Source organism: Prosopis cineraria, unplaced genomic scaffold (assembly GCF_029017545.1).
Source record: "Prosopis cineraria cultivar Desert tree isolate PC_DT_omini unplaced genomic scaffold, ASM2901754v1 PC14, whole genome shotgun sequence".
NCBI classification, from domain to species: domain Eukaryota; kingdom Viridiplantae; phylum Streptophyta; class Magnoliopsida; order Fabales; family Fabaceae; genus Prosopis; species Prosopis cineraria.
Genome location: NW_026555345.1, coordinates 12,113,381 through 12,130,218, shown reverse-complemented (window position 1 = coordinate 12,130,218; position 16,838 = coordinate 12,113,381). Strand labels below are relative to the sequence as shown.

Here is a 16,838-nt window from a genome sequence, read left to right as displayed (position 1 = left end):
AAAATTAAAATTTTATTATATAGATATATATATAATATTACTCATTCCTTCTTATCATATTTTTTTAAAACTTTTTCTCTTTTATTAAAGTTATCAAATGAAGATTATTTTTAAAAATTTATCTTTTTGCTTTAAAAAAATAAAATTGTAAAGTATATTTAATAAATTTTATTAATATATATAATTTTGTATAAAATAATCTTATGAATTGAGAAGGAAAGGATATTTTCTTTATTAAAGTCAATGTCAAAATGATCTTTGAAAAATTATATCATTGCTTTTTATTACGGTCGAGAAATGTGCTGAACTTATCGAACTAGACTTGCATTTTGGATGAGTCGATGCTTAATCAGACTTGAACAAGTTGACCCTCTAGTACCAAGAGCTAGCCCAATTCAAGCTCCTTTAAGCTTGTTTGTATATTTTTTATAAAAAAATTTATCAGTATTTAATAAATGAGGAGGGAGAGAATTCAAATATGAAAAGCAAAAGTAAAATTATTTTAAAAAAAATAAAAGAAACCCTAGCCTAAATAAAAAAAGAATGCCTTGATATTGCCACTAAAAAGCCAACTCACTCAAAAATTATTGACATTAAAGATGATAATGATCATCATGATGATGCTACTTTTAAGATTACATCCAAATACACATGCTATTATATATCCAAATGGAAAAATTATTTCAAATTTAAATCTAAATTCAAATCCTCATGCATCCAAACATAGCCTTCAAGTATTTCGCAACAAGTTTCCACGTGTCAAAAAGGAGACCTGCTTCTCAAAAAAGGAATGAAGAAGCAAATAGATGAAGATACAAAGAATGAGATCATTGGATGTCATTGCCATCATCACAAAAGAATGATAGCTGAAAAATGAATACAAAATTGCTTCCTACATTATACGAGCACAATCACCGGATTCGCATATTAAAACTGCTGTTTCTTCATTTATGCAGCTTGCTAACTCAGGCTGGACCTTCATATATTCTGATCTGACATATGATGCAGCTTCAGCTGCACTGTCAGCCTTCACTAATGCAATACAACACCCTCTAAACCCAGCTCCACTGAAGCGTGCTCCCAGGACTCCAGGAGCCTTCAAAAGAATCTCATACAGTTGAATCAGTGGTTCAGCACCTAGGGTTGTCATAACATTTAACATTATTATCCATAACTATATTTGTAATTCATGCATAGGAGTGCGTTGTACGGGAAGAAAGCTAATAATATATTTCCTCAAATCCCTATTATAAGGCATTTTTGACTGCCTCATCGGAATGAGTAGGAGATGGTTAATTCAATAACTTTGTCTGAAAATAGAATAAATTTTCAATCCTACCCCTATTTAAATGAAAATTTTCAAATTCACATTACATTCTCTCTCACGGTTAATGATTTTAAACAAGGGTAATATTGGACAAATATAATTAATATCTTATCAAGTGTCTTATATTAAGGACTAAAAAAAATCTTTTAGAAGGTGCCCTGTAATAAGAATTGGAGGGAGTATTATGCAACAAACATAGGCAATCACTTAAAATAGTAATGTCTTGAGAGCCTCAAATTAGTACAACAAGCTATGCCATGTCATCCCTCAACAGAAAGTTGTAGGAAAGCAACAGAGGAAACTTATTCTGGAACTAGAAAATGGCACTGAGGTGGCCAATTGCTTAAGTGTTAAGCATCAACAAGTTAAGAAGTGGAAAGTATAAGTCATAAGAGAAAGCATTATTCCAAGAAGACCAATCCAAATTTTTTTTTTAAAAAAAAAAAGCATAGGTGAAACTAAATATTATGCTAAAGGAAATTACTCAACTAAATGAAAGTTTATGTGATGGAGAAAGGAATTTTCAGACTCCTCCAACAATAGTTGAGTTGAGTAGAAGGAACTTGATACCCTTTAAATTGAGTCTGAATCTTGAAGATGTAAACACACACACACACACACACAAAAGGAAAGCTGCCCCTCATTTGGAGTCTGACAATATTTGAACTTGGATTAGTTACCAATACTGGTTATCAAATAGTTTTTAAAAAAAGTTTTCAAACTCCAGCTATTTTGTTTCAAGTCCACGCAAGTAAAAGACAATATTTTTACTTGTTTTAAGCTTGTATTATAAAGATGCGCAACCAAGTAATGCTTGCGAACTGTTTAAAAAATTTTCTTTCCCACCACTCTTTGGTTGTCAGGACTGCAAGCCAATAAATTTCCCGAGAGACAATTTGAGGTTAAAAGCTATACCGCATTCATAATTTTTAATGGAACTCAGACCGGAAGCTGAAATGAGCTTTCCAAAATCTTCTACTTTTCCCAGCGCCCAAGCTTCTCGTCCTGGTTCAACAAACATTCATCAAATTAGGTTGAGCAGAGAGAAAATAAACATGAAAAGTAAACAGATTGTACCTTTCATTACACGCATATTTTCTGAGAAATAATGCTCCGCTCTTTTGGCTAAATTTTGTTCTAATTTTCCCTGCACAAAGAAAGACCAGACCTACTAATTTACATATAAACAATAAATAGTTTCATTTTGATGTATGATTTGTACAAATGAAGTATTGAACATTATTAAATAACCTAGAAAGTAATATAACCTAGTCAAAAATAAAGTTCTTGCCGTAGGTAACTTCAACCAATTTTAGCCAAGAGGATAGCATGCACAAAACATTCAAAATGGCAGATACGGGGACCAAGGGAGCTGTAAGCTTTGCGATTGATAGAAATTATCACGACAATAGGAGAATGCAACAACAGGACATAACACAATGACAAGTCAAAGGAGAAAGATCAATCATCTCAAAATGATTTCTCAAAAGGCTGGAGTCTTCCCAAGGAAAACGAATCAAAATGATTCTACCATCACCCTTGGTCTCTAGATTGTCCCATTGCCGTTACTTTCTCCTTCATTGCTCTCCCACAACCTCCATCAGGGCACATTTGGTACCAGCGAGAGAGAAGTGTGGGATAGGGAGTGAGAAAAAAAATTATGCAGTGTTCATTATATCTTTGTTATAATTACTTAGTACTACCTATCCGTGTTCATTATATCTTTGTTATAATTACTTAGTACTACCTATCCCCTTTTATTACCTTTTTATGTAAAGCCATTCTTCTGGTCCAAAATTTTATTCAATTTTACATGTGATCCACTAGCGCCAGATTATTTGTTTCTTGCTCCATACCCTTTTTTAAAGCCTCATGGCTGGATCAACACTTGGACCAGCATAAACATCATTAACACTACGAAGTTCTAGAAGATGTGTATTCATTACAGCAAGCCCTCCCCGTAAAATTTTCACAGAAACCATAAATAAATAAACATCCTTAAAATGATTTAAAAACAAAATTTTGAAACTTTTGACAAATTTGTGCAGATAATTTGGCTAATGACAATAATAACGTCAGCATATTAATAACAAGTCATGTATTTTCCTCTAACTTGAAAAAATTTGATAGCACAATTATATACAAGTCACCAAATGCAAACTATTTTGTTCACTATGCATCTCAGTTTCAGACTCCTCCCACGGTTTTCTTCACATGACATTGAAGTATTGCTTTAGATGACATTAAAGTGTTACTTTTATGTACTCACAATATTAAAAAGTTCAATCCCATGACACAAAACAATTCAGCCAACATTTCAAGCATATCAAACACAAATGAGGACATCATCTAAAGCAGTCTATCACACAGCCAACCCAGAAGTTGCAAAATTATGTTTAATTAAAGGAAAGGCCATAGGATTAATGTTGGTACCTTGTGAGCTTCATAAACTTCTGGTTTAACTGTTCAAAGGAGTAGAGAGAGAGAATAGCTCAGATCAAATAACAATTTGTCACTAGTTCAAACACAAGAAACACTAATCATAATACTGACCGTTAGATAGGATGGTCTCAGCTTCATTATTTCCAGATGCTCTGGAAAATGAGTTAAAAAAAAATGTTACATTGAGTATTGAATATGAATAAACATAATCAAACTCTGCATTAACTATTTTGCCACGGACTCAACACCCCAATTTAAAAAAAAAACAGAGAGAAATGCCTGGGTGCAATTTTCCTCGTTAAGATGAGAACTTGCATAACTTTTGGAAATTTCAGAATTTTTGTGGGTTTAAGTTAAATATATACATATATTAACAAAGTTGAAAATAAAAGCACAAAGCTGCAATTATTTCAAAAAAATGTATAAAGAGAAAAAATAATTTACTCTTTAAAAATGACAACAAAATGCCCACCGAAGAAGAATTCTGGCAGCCTCCTGACACTCTGTAACTCGCCTATTATATCCAGGGTTGTTAGTTAAAGCTTCCTTCAGCCCTGAAAGTGCCAGCAATATTTTGATTGCTTTATGGGGTTCAGAATTAGCCTCAGGTAAGTGTACAAGTGTGTGTTCTTTGGTCTGCAAATGCCAAACACCACAATGTGAAACCCCACAATGCTAATAGTAACAGGAACAAGTACCGTATGTATTTCTTGAGAAATTCAGGTAATTGATGCTCTGATTCTTATTATTCCAAATTTCAAGCCAAAAATAAATAGATGGGAACAATGCTCAAAGATTAGCATTTACATGCTGTCTAGTTAACAAAAATTTAAAATATAACTCAACAAAATAATTTGAAGACTTATTTTAAAAAAAAAATTACGAAATGACATGTGATATTGATGGGTCTAGATCCATTGATACTTATGCTCGAAAAGGTAGAAAGCAGAGGGAACTGGATTTAACTGATTCAGCCCACAATAAAGGGGTAAATGGGGAAATACAATGTTATCTGCAAGAAGAGGGAGAAAAAAATTCATCTGTGTAGTGCTTACAGGTGTGATTATGGCAGTGAGGGAGGAATATCACATGATCATGCTAGAATGAATTAGCAGTAGAATTGCATTCAGCTAAAAATGCCATCAAACGTTAATGGGATAAATCAGATTTAAGTACTGAGTACAGCCAAATGCCAATACTTAACTTGATTTGCAGACTGAATGGATCTCAAACATGGTAGAAAAGTGTTAGAATCATAAAAGATATTATTTCATTTACTGTGCAGATATGTGATCTCCTTTATAGTGATAGCATAATTGTAGGGATTTGTGTATTACTTGTGTATTGATGAGCCATTATGAGTGAGTGTTGTAGAATAATAGGGTTCAATATGTTATATTATTTTATTTGAGGAAAGGGTATTTATAAACAAAGAATTTACCTAGCTAATTATTACCTATGAATACATAGCCTACCCTATACAACCATTTACTTTCTACTAGCATGCTTATATCCTACAAATAGTAATTATATCACCTACTTTGCCACATAACAATAATATCAAAACAGTGTATACATACCATTGTTCGTATGAATAAAATCATGCATTTGAATAATTTCTCTCCACAATATCATCCATTTTTGTAGTTTAGTGTTTTGTAGCGAGAGTGCCTCAATAGTCTATGTCACTACGTGCATATATGAATTACAATGTGCATTTGTAACTTGAAGTAATTTATTTGTGACATGTACTGGAAGCAATTGTAAGGGATCTTAACAATACACATCAATTTGTACAAGAGCCTGGTGATCAATGACTCTAGAAAGGAATACTTATGGAGGGTTTTGACTAGCATGGGAAATCAACTGAAGTTTCATCAAGTGAAATGTTGCAGAATGTACCGTCAACATGTCAGCTCCACAAGAGGCGTGATAGATGGGAGCTTAGGTAATATGAGATGCCTAAGTCCTACATTAAGTAGCATGGGATGCTCAATGGGATATTTAAGAGGATTGATTGTTCCACCTCAATAGCTAGCTTTTGGTGGAGTATTCACATTTCACTTATAATGTGGCTTGAATCTAATAAAGTAGATTAAAAGAAAAAACCAGAATTTCTACATGGTGCTCACAACCTAATTATAATAGAAGACAATGGTATCAGCAGAAAATAGATGTATATATATATATATATGCTGAACAAGACCTGGACACAAAGACGACAATTGGTAATGCTAGAAAAATAGCTCCAAGCTGGGAATGACCAATTTGAGGGGAGTTTTAGAGATTTAATGTTATTATAAATTTATTTTACTATAGTTGTTTTTAGTTTTTTTTTTTTTTTTGGTAAGAAGATCAATTAGCATTAAGTAGGATGAAGAGTAAAAGAGCTGGACAAAGTTCCTGAATATTTAGAGAATACATTGTGAGAAATGATCCCTCTAAGTCGTCTAAGGATCACGAATGCAATCCTCAAGTCATGATGGATAGAATCCTGTCTCTCTGGTACTGCTCGAAAGGTTTTGAAATGGTGCTGTGCAGCAACAATGATAGTCAAAGCCTCTCTATAGTTGTTTTTAGTTATTTTATTTATATGGTTTTAATTAAGGCCTATTTGTTTTTGAGTTACAATAAGATTAGTCTGAGTGTTATGCTTACATTACGATAGAGCTATCTTATTTTTGAGAGCTTTCTTTCAGTTCAAATAGGAGTAAGCTCTCCTTTTATCATCTATGAATGTAATGTGGCTTCAATCAAATAAAATGAGTTCAAAGAAAAAAATTGAACCTTGAATTTCTACAATGGAAAATTTCAATGACAATATATTCATATCCATACATTACCTTGCAATTCATGAACATCAAGCAACCATGGCTTGAGAGTAAAATTGCTGACTGGTCCATTATACCATTCTTCAGCCCCAAATATTCATTCTCAATCAACCTATAATTAACAAGACAACATTTAGAAACTTTGATATCACCTGACAATCAAAATGAAAACAAACAAGTCAATTAGAAAATGGAACATCAAAATTGAAAGACTCAGGCTCCAAATTACCACACAGAGGTGAATTGATAGAAATATGTTGCAGAAGGCCTCTCAAGGAAGGAAGAAAAAATTTCATTACAATGGGACCCATGCTTCTAAATTAGCTAGATATTAGTAACAAAATCTGACAAGGTCGTAATACACCATGGGTCCAACTATTAGAGTTATTAGTTTTGATGACAACAAAACTCTTACAACATTGTTTAGCAGGTATTATGTTAATCCAATCAATGGAACAAAGGATTGCCTTGAAGAACTTTGGTGTACAAGTTTCTCCTCAAATGTTTAGATCTTGGAATCTTATGTGAAGAGATCTGATGAGCAAGGAGACTTTACTCATGTGATGCAACTTGACTCACAAGCTGGGTTTAGGCTTTATAACCTTGGAAGTCAAATTCCACATAGATGCAAGTTGACTTACCCATGTGCTTCAATTTTAATGCTGTCTGGAAAGTTGGAAGTTGACTTACAACCATAGGGAAGTAGGCTATCATGGTTCCGATATACGAAAAATCCCAAAGGATACTTGGAGAAGTCCAATTATAGAGTTCCATAAGTCGACTTACACATGTCAGACACATTTAATGCTACTTTTGAATGGCTTTTTAAAAAGTGAACTGATGTGAAATTGTTTCTAACAGCTATGCCTCCAAAAAAATCCATGTATAAGAGCCTCCTTAACTCTACGAATGTTACAAGTTTATTGTGCTTGAGCTACTTATGAGACCAGCACTTTTGGGCCACGTTTATGAGAGGAGACAGCCCAAACCACTACTAACACCAATAACACTAGTGAGGGGCTGTGAAAGGGTACCACAAAAAGCCCAAGGTTCAATAACTCTAAGGGTGACAAAGAGACAGTTATTCAGGGATGCGTGCCTAAGGAGAAGGCAAGCAATCAGACAATGGTGTGCAACCTCTAGAAAGTCAGGGAAGCATTTTTGTTTTTCTGCTCTACTTCCCCTTTGTTTTTCAGCTATCTTCACTGTATCTGCTCTTAGTTAGTTCTCTAATTCATTTTCCTCTTCCAATCCCCATTGAAGAGGCTCTAACTAACTAATATAGTGAAGTTATATAAGTAAAACTACTTAGCTCCATCAACTTGGTATTAGAGCCAGGTTGTCAACAATTCCAAAGAAGGCTACTCATGAAAAGCTCTAACCGAAAGGAGGCTGAGTGCCATGGAGTGTAGTTGCCAGAACGTCAACTTTCCATAAGGGGCCAATTGATGGAGACTTGGTAATATGGGATACCAAGTCTCACACTGAGTAGTATGGGGTGCTCAATGGAGTATTTAAGAATTCGAGAGATGGATACTTTCTATTCCTGCAATAGGTGCTAAGGAACCATCCGCAATCTTCATTTTAACATTCCTAGCACAAGGAGTGTGTCAAACAATTTATAACGATAAGTCATATGATTGGAAGCTCCCAAATCAACAATCCAAACTACCACAATTTCAGATGTTCGTTAAAGCCTGAAGAAAGGTTCCTTGCCATGCCACTAATGCAGTAGGTCACCTAGATCTGGCCACATTAGGCATAAGACATAACAGTAACCATAGAGCTAATATGAGCACTTCACATGAGTAAAAACTCATATAAGAGACAAGAGTTAGTAGCCACAACCCTACTGCACTCTAGAAAGCTTCAAACAGAGCCTGAGGGACATTATAAAGGCTCATGGATGGCAAGAAAAGAGCACCCAAATACGGAAAGACTAGGATCTCGCCGAGAAAACCATACCATCATTGGATAGAGGTGCTGCAACCTAAATGGAGTAGCCATGCACCATCTAAGCAATTTTGGTGTTAGAGCTTAAGGTGGTGTGTATGGGCCACACGTACCCCCATTCCTCATAGCCTTCTAGGGTTCTACAAATCAAGACCTCATGAACACACATAGGAGGGCAGTGAGACCTACAAAGGTCTCACAACGCAAGCATCCCAACCCTAGTTTTTTGCAGAGAAGGCCTCACGGGATCCATAAACCACTAAAACCCTAATGGTATTTTGGACCTGTTTGCTATGATGCAATGTGGAATTTTAGGGGAGAAAAATACTTCTGTATTCATTCATGCTCAGATACAACAATATATATGTACACCAGGAGAAAAGGCTAACAAATATTAATAAAGACTGATAAACTCTAACAACTACTAATAAATGCTATAAAGTAAATGTTCAATATTCCCACAACGTGCCTGAGGAGGAGGCAAGCAATCAGAAAATGTTGTGCTAGGAGAGCTCCTAACCTCTTGAAAGTCAAGGAAGCATTTCTATTTTTCTACCCTATTTCCCCTTTGTTTTTTTGGTTATTTTCACAGTTTGCTCTAAGACAAGTCTCTCATCCATTTTCCCTTTCCAATTCCTATTAAGGAGGCTGTAACTAACTAATGTAGTGAAATTATATCCATAAGAGTACTTAGTTCCATCAACTTGGAACCAGAGCTAGGCTATCAGCGGATCCAAAAGGGGCTACTCATAGAGGGTGCTAATCGGCAGGAGGCCAAATGAAGTGCTATGTGCAACCGCCAAGACATCACCTTTCCATAAAAGGCCAATTGATGGAAACTAGGTAGTATGGGATAACAAGTCCCACATTGAATAGTATAGGATGCTCAATGGAATATTTAAGCAGATTGGTTCTCCTACCTCAACAGTTAGCTTTTAGGGTAGGGTTACCTATCCCACTTAAGTACCCATCAGCTACCAACATTTTGATACATTGAATTCATGCCTACTTGCTCATCTTTCTCTCTCGAGAACTTCATCTACAACATCCACTCTGTTGAGAGTTTAAGGCTTCAAATTTCTTCCTTTCTCTTAGAGAGTATACTTAGAGTCTAAAGACAAGGGGTCTTTGAGTGGGTTTAGGCTGCTCCTGTGTAAGGAGAACAAACCAGAAAAATTTGTGACTCTAGGTGAGTCAAGTTGTTATAGTGGCAGCAACAACCCATTTTAACTTTGAAAAATAAGTGAAAAATCTAAAGTGGAATCCTAGAGACTAGACGTATACTAAGTGGTTTATAAGGCCAAACCAAGATAAATTTTTTTTTTTTTTTGTGATGATCTTTCTTTCTTTCTCTTGCATTTGGTTTTTGCCATAAATTTCTAAAAACTCTGTTTACTATTTATTGACTTTGTAATCTGCTTATTTCTTATTTGAAAAAAATTATTTAACACCCAACTCACTTTCTTTTGGGTGACTAGCCATCCTAACACCAAGTAATTCTAGTATGATATATACTCAAGGGAAGAGTATGCATGTTCAATTTAAACGTTTCTAATTATTAACTCAAAGCACAGCAATAGACTGCACAAACTTGCTGAAGATAGACTTTAGCTTTCTGTATCTCTTTAATATGCACCATTTTACTTCAGTACAAATTATAAATTATTAAATGTACTGCCAATGTCACATCCTGCCTCTGCTTTGCAATCCGGCATATAATAATAGTGAGAAATTTTTACTTATCAAACAATTATGGATAAAACATACATGTTCAAATGTAGACATAGATGTGAAAACTGTTCATCAAGAGACTCTTGGTGGGGGGGACAGTCAAACACTTGATTCTGTTATGAAAACTCTAAAAAGAACTAAGTTGAGCTTTTCTCTGTCTCAAACCATCATTTCCATTTATCAGATAGAAAATCGTAGTTACATACCACTTTTAAACTATCACAAGTTCACAATGTTTTCTAGCACTACTTGCTTCTAATGAAAACATTTAAACTGTGATTGTAACACTTGAGAAGTTACCAACTTCAAAGCATGTGACAGCATGACATTTGTTACTGCAAGTTAGCCCCTTCCTTGAAAAGAAATACTCAACCTTACACGCATCCATCTTGGAGAAACTTACCGATCATAATCAATATTTTCTTTAGGAGATATTGATAGATTATTTGCATGCTCCATAGCCAAGAGGTAAGCTACTCCAACCTGTTAAGCAATGCAATAATAAAAGAAATTCTTGGAAATTATAGGGTTAAAAGGAAGACCAGAAAAATCAGTTTCCAGAAAGGAAACTAAACAAAAGGTCAGTAGCTTACAGTCAAATCAATTCTAACGCAAGAAAAGTCATATCAAATAAGACTGCCACAAATTCAACAATTGGATACAAGATTCGTATAAACACTTAGAGAATTTACACTTGTGAGTTTTTTTTGTTTATTATCGTTAAGTTCCTTCTTCCTCAATCTTCTCAAGAAAGTAATTGAACTATAGGAATAAATTTCATTTAATGGAAACTGCCACAGTTTTAAAAATAAGCAACAAGATATGGACTTTTATTGGTAAGACCATGACTGTTAGGAATTATTGGAAGATAAAACTTCTAGCTAATAAGTTTATAACAAATGAATTACCATTCTTTAACACCTGCATAATCTTAATTTAATGATGTTAAAGCAATAAATTCTATTCCTTCAAACCTTTGCTTGATCATGGTTTAACATATTCCAAGGATTTGAGAAGCAAGAGGCAGACAATTGTGGCAAGAAGCATTTAGAAGCTGAGTTTCATGTTGTGAAGGAATACAGATTCACAGAGTTTGTTATGAAATCAATACTTAGGAGCCATTAGAGTAGCTATATGCGGTTGTGAAGGTAGTTAATAGCCATTATGAGTACCCTAGAAGTATATAAAGAAATGGGTATGGCTGTAATGGGATTTGAAATGAATAATAGAGTGGATTTCTATATAAATAAGTGCCTAAGTTCTTGGATAATTAATTTCATTTGAAAAGCCCATTGAAGGACATTACAACTTGGTCATGACTAATCTTGCAAAATATGGTGATAGAATAAAGCATGTTGAGATCAATCACATTCAAAACTTCATTAAGAATCTTCAAGGCATGTTGAGATTGATTCAGATCCGATGGAACTCTCTTGTATTCCTCAAGGCACGTTGAGATCAATCATAACTTCACTAAGAAGAAGATTGATTCAGGTTTGATGGAAGTCTATTACATTTCTATGAACTTGCAAGTGGTTTACTTATTAACCAAGGCAGCGCCAAGAACTAAATTTGAAGAGCTAGGCTCCAAGCTGGATTTGATGAACATCAAACTCTTAGTTTGAGGATCAGTATTAGTTATGTAAATGTACTTTAGCAGGTTATCCTTAGAATCTTATTTGGTTTTATGATAGGCCTTTATTAGTTAGTTAAAATATCATTAGGATAAGTTAATCGTACTTCAATATTTTTGGATGTTATCCTTTCTGTTATGGACATTATAACCAAACAATCAGAATTCCGACATATATTTGGTTATTCAGATGTAAATAATATGAATAAGACCAATTATTCTCAAACTTACTTCAATGAAGTCCTGAACTTTTGAAAAATGGGGGGAAGAGAAAAGTAAATGAACTGAGTGGGGGTATTATGGATCTTGCTCAAGAAGCCAAACTTAATCCTCATATCATGAACTTCAATTTGATTTTCATTACAGGACCCAGAGATAAGGTGTTTCACATATTAAGGACCAGAGAAAGAAAAAATAGTATACGGCAAAAGAAATCTCACAGCAGCAGAAGAGCTTAATCCTGAACTGTCTAAACCGTCAGAACCACATAAGTATCCTATAATACCCTGCAAAAATTAACATTTGTGCGTGAGTAATTAGAAAATACATTTTGTAATGTGGAAATAATGTAAGCACACAGTTATCTGGATGACAGAATCCAGGAATGCATCATAAGAAGGAAATAATCCTCTAGTCAATGATCTGGGAACCAGTGCCGAATATGATCAAGTTAATTGTTATATTCCATCATTCCTCATAGATGCTAAGGATCAAATGCTGCCCAAACTTCGGTACACATAACAACTCAATGGAACTTCTTAAGCTCCCAAAGCCTATAGAACATTAGTATTGATCAAAGTACAATGAACATCATTGAAATTGAAACATTGAACATAAAGGAAGCAATCATTATCCTGATGCTCACTGCATAAAATTGTTCCAATTATGATAACTATTTGCTATCATTTAAAAGAGAAGACAACTTAGAGAAAAAAATAATCATGCTCTACAAACTAAATAAGTTTAGACTTCTCAACATTATACTGATGGATACATTTTATATTCTTCCTCATGAAAACGTGAAGCCAAAGTAAACTTAGGCATAATTATTCCTCTATTTAATTAATTTTTACAACTTACATGAACCTAAACAGCAGAACCGTCAAATCCAAAGGAAAGTGTTGTCTTATCCCATCATTATCCAAATGAGTCAAGCAATGATGATGGTATTTATGTAATAACAGCATACACAAATGCATAGTAAAGTGACACAATTAAATGATGAACTACAATGTACACCACCAAAGCATATTTTCTAACCTGGGAAAGATTGTTTCCCCTACTCTGTAGTGCATATACAGCTCCTCTAGCATAACGCCCCCATTCACATTCTTCTTGCCGAGAGTAATCCCTTCCCTGATTCACATTATCATTCTGAATAGATCGTCTTGGCTTCTGAATCTCATCAACTCTGCATATAAAAATCACTTTAAAACGCAACATTGCAATAATTATATAGTGGTAATAAGGATATTGGAGAAAAGAACAGCACTGTAAGAAAATCAGAATAGCCCAATACTGGCGGTGCAATTGAATCAATATAACAGTCTCTAGTAGCAGTCACTGAATACAACATCTGGCGATATAAATGATGATGGCAAGTCAAGTTTCAATTTACCAGCCACCAGACTAATTAAGCTTTAAGTGCAGTAAGAAAATTATGACCATTATAAAATACTAAAAAAAGAAAGAAAGAAAAGAAATTAGGAAGATATGAAGCCTTATGAATACAGACCACACACCTGAACTTAACTTCTCCTCGAAACTGTCCTGACCGAATTACAACCTACAAGAAAATATAGAGATTGTACATCAAATGGATAAACATAATTAAAAATAAGAATATAGACATTTCAATTAACTTAGCATATATGTTAAAAATTCAAGTAGTTTGAATGACCATTTTTTTTTTTTGTAAAAAATATAAAGATAAAACAAAACAATACTGGTCCTGTGACCCTTCAGTTCCTATTGCTTATAGCAGAATACGTATCGAGAACACTAAGAAAGACGAAGAGATCATCTGTAACTATAAGCAATAGGAACTGAAAGGTCAAAGGACCAGCAAACAAATAGAAAAGGTAGTAGAATATCTAACTCATCATGATATATACTAAACAGGGAACCACAAGATTCTCGGAGTATAGACATTTTAAGAAGCAATATTACTGGTGCCATACAAATAAGACACAATTTGAATGATTAATTGACAGTTTGACACCCAAAAACTTTAGATTGTTATGGTGTCATTTCCATCCCCTTGAGTGTGCTTCTTACTTGTCATTGAGTTATGTTATAAAGGTTTTTTGCAATTAGTCCTTCTAATTCCATAACTAATCACTAATTTGATTTCTTTTTCAGCCATAGTTTTCTTCTATAAGACTAGACCCAAATCAGCTTTTGCATGCTTTCAATCTTTGTCTGTCATCCTACGTCATTTCATGTCTTCAGTCAATCTTACTGACTTCCCTGGCTTTATACTTTCAGACTTCCGCCCAGATCAGTTAATGTTTAAAATCCTTAAAACTTATAGTTAGCATATTGGAACAATGCCTAGAATTCAGATCATACTCAACTGCACTATATCCAAGTTCATTGGATTATTTAATTATTCATGACCAAAGCTAACCAGGACCAGCCCTGGGAATAGAATGCCCAAAAGCAGAGTAAGAATGTGCAACAACCTTGCACCTATTCTGCAGCATAAAAGATTCAATTGCTAAACATCATGGAAAAATTACAAGTGGTAGACTCTCAGTTTTTCACTAATTTCTAAATTCAATGCCTTGAAATATCATTCATGGACGTGTGCGAATTTTGTACATAGAACAGATTTTCCACAAAGGGAATTAAGTGAAAACAAAAAGGTAAAACTGAACATTTGAAGTTTTGAGTAGATAACTATGGAATGACACAACAAGAAAAGTTGGGAGGCAAAGCAGAAACAATCAGAGGAAGCGATGCTAAGAACAAGAGTCTGATTATGTAAACATATAAAATTTATTTTATCATGCTCATCACCCACAGATAACCATTTCTACAGAGGTTCTCTCTTCCACTGTCTTCTCAGTTTGCACTTTTGATACAAAAAATCAGTCAGTTTTCCATTAATCTTAGTTTCATTCCTTCTGCTAATAATTTAATGCATCCAAGTTAGTCAAACAAACGAAGGAGATTCCCACATGCTTCCTTAAGCTATGTAAGCTTGTTAGTTGAGAACAGTGTCAAAATTTACCTCACTACTTCCAGAAGGTGTAAACCCCAAAAGTATTCCCTTGTTGATTGTCATAGCTGAAACAGTCCCCCCCTGCCAATACCAAAGGAAAGTGTAAGAGAACTTTGTCATATCTCAAGTTTCATGGTTAAGTCTAATTATATTGGGTGAGATGAGGCAACATAAGAAAGATGGCGTAGAGATTCAACAGGTGTAACATATCCATTTAGTGCTATAGCACATTTATACATCAACATCAGAAGTTGTCCATCAGTCATTGAGTTTCATTCTCACTAACATAACTGAAAAAGTAAATTATAGTACCTGATGATCAATGTGTGCCCCCAAAGGGCAAATTCGATAAGGAGATACCACAACTCGAACTTTCACTTTATCTACCCCAGCCATTCCCGAAACTATCTTTCTGATTCCATTTAACTGTAAGTTACATAAGGGTGAATCAGTGATAGTGTGATGAGAAATACAACAAGGACAAATGACCATTAGAAAGAAATGCTTCCTCAACTTCAACTTCCAATTTAAGACCTCGATTTTTGTTTCCTAAGTTTTACGGACAATTTCTTCTTCCATTGACCGATTGACGACATTCTATTCCTTGATTTGTTCCAGATAACCTGAAGAACTATACTAATACTGAATTCACTTCAAAAAGAGCACTGTTCTAAGATCGACAGAGAACTCCATAGTGCATCCGCATCGGATTACTTAAACTGATCCCCGTAATTATATTGAATATTATTTAACAGCACAATATGATTCTGTCATTGATCATCATGCTCATTGCCAGCCAATCTCATTCGGGTCACTGTTCAACAGCACTATATAATTCTGTCATTGTTCATCTAAAACAGCACCAATGCAAATTCTCGCTTTTCAGAGCAAGATTCAAAAATACAAGAAACTCAGTCCAAAATCTACACATATTTTAAGCATGCAATGCACCCACAAAAATCAATCTAAAACAGCACTTACATTAACGAAAAGAAAGAACCTATAAACGCCAGAGAATGTCGGAAATAGCCCAAAAAAAAAAAATTACGGTATACAGAGCTAGAAAAGAAATCGCAATGTATTAGGATTGCTGCTCGCTGCAGATCACGTGTACCTCATCTTCAGATGGCCAAGAGAACCCTGCCATTTTTCTAAAAATGCTTGAATGGCGATCGATAGGGTGATTGCTGGTGCTAACTGCAGCTTCTTCCACCGCGCAATGCAAGGGAGGATTTTGTTCTTCAAACGTCAGAGACTAGACATTAGAAAATCCATCTCAGAGACACAGACACGATGCAGTATAGTCTGAAAGAGATCAAACAACAGGAATGCTTGGTTTAGCGGTAAAATCGGTTGAAATGTAAATTGACATTGTTTGTACCAGCTTCCATGATCCAGTCATTATCTGTGTATAATAAGTCTATTTGTACGTTTATGTGGAGCTAAATAATTTGGCGTCTTATGAGCTCATCCAAATCCAACGAAGGTAATATATATATATATATATATATATATATATAGAAATATAAAAATAAATAAACTCTTCTCGACTGAGACAGATCGTGTAATGACTAATAATGAGCGGTGTGTGGATATTAATTTAGTTTAATTTGATGTAATTTTACAATGATTTCTAAGAAATATTTTTAACTTAATTTGATTTCGTTATTGAGCAATATAAAGTTTTTATTTTAT

At 34.4% G+C, this 16,838-nt stretch overlaps 1 protein-coding gene across 1 annotated transcript; it reads right to left on the bottom strand.

Moving 5' to 3' along the window:
* Positions 1 to 635: 635 nt before the first annotated feature.
* On the bottom strand, positions 636 to 16,572 carry LOC129292913 (galacturonokinase). The gene is made up of 15 exons (XM_054930613.1): positions 16,258 to 16,572; positions 15,456 to 15,569; positions 15,153 to 15,224; positions 13,660 to 13,703; positions 13,178 to 13,328; positions 12,358 to 12,423; positions 10,688 to 10,767; positions 6,613 to 6,712; positions 4,242 to 4,405; positions 3,881 to 3,921; positions 3,761 to 3,789; positions 2,405 to 2,474; positions 2,243 to 2,332; positions 897 to 1,137; positions 636 to 772 (listed from the first exon to the last, which is right to left on the bottom strand). The coding sequence occupies exons 1-15, from the start codon at positions 16,288 to 16,290 to the stop codon at positions 760 to 762; spliced, it is 1,308 nt and encodes a 435-aa protein (XP_054786588.1). The 5' UTR covers positions 16,291 to 16,572; the 3' UTR covers positions 636 to 759.
* Positions 16,573 to 16,838: the final 266 nt, after the last annotated feature.

Coding starts and splice junctions, on each gene's coding strand:
- LOC129292913 (XM_054930613.1), bottom strand. CDS start 16,290: ATGGCAGGGTTCTCTTGGCCATCTGAAGATGAG. Junction 13,329..13,659: donor CGAGGAGAAGTTAAGTTCAG/GTGTGTGGTCTG, acceptor TTTTATATGCAG/AGTTGATGAGATTCAGAAGC. Junction 6,713..10,687: donor GAAAATATTGATTATGATCG/GTAAGTTTCTCC, acceptor TGTTAATTATAG/GTTGATTGAGAATGAATATT.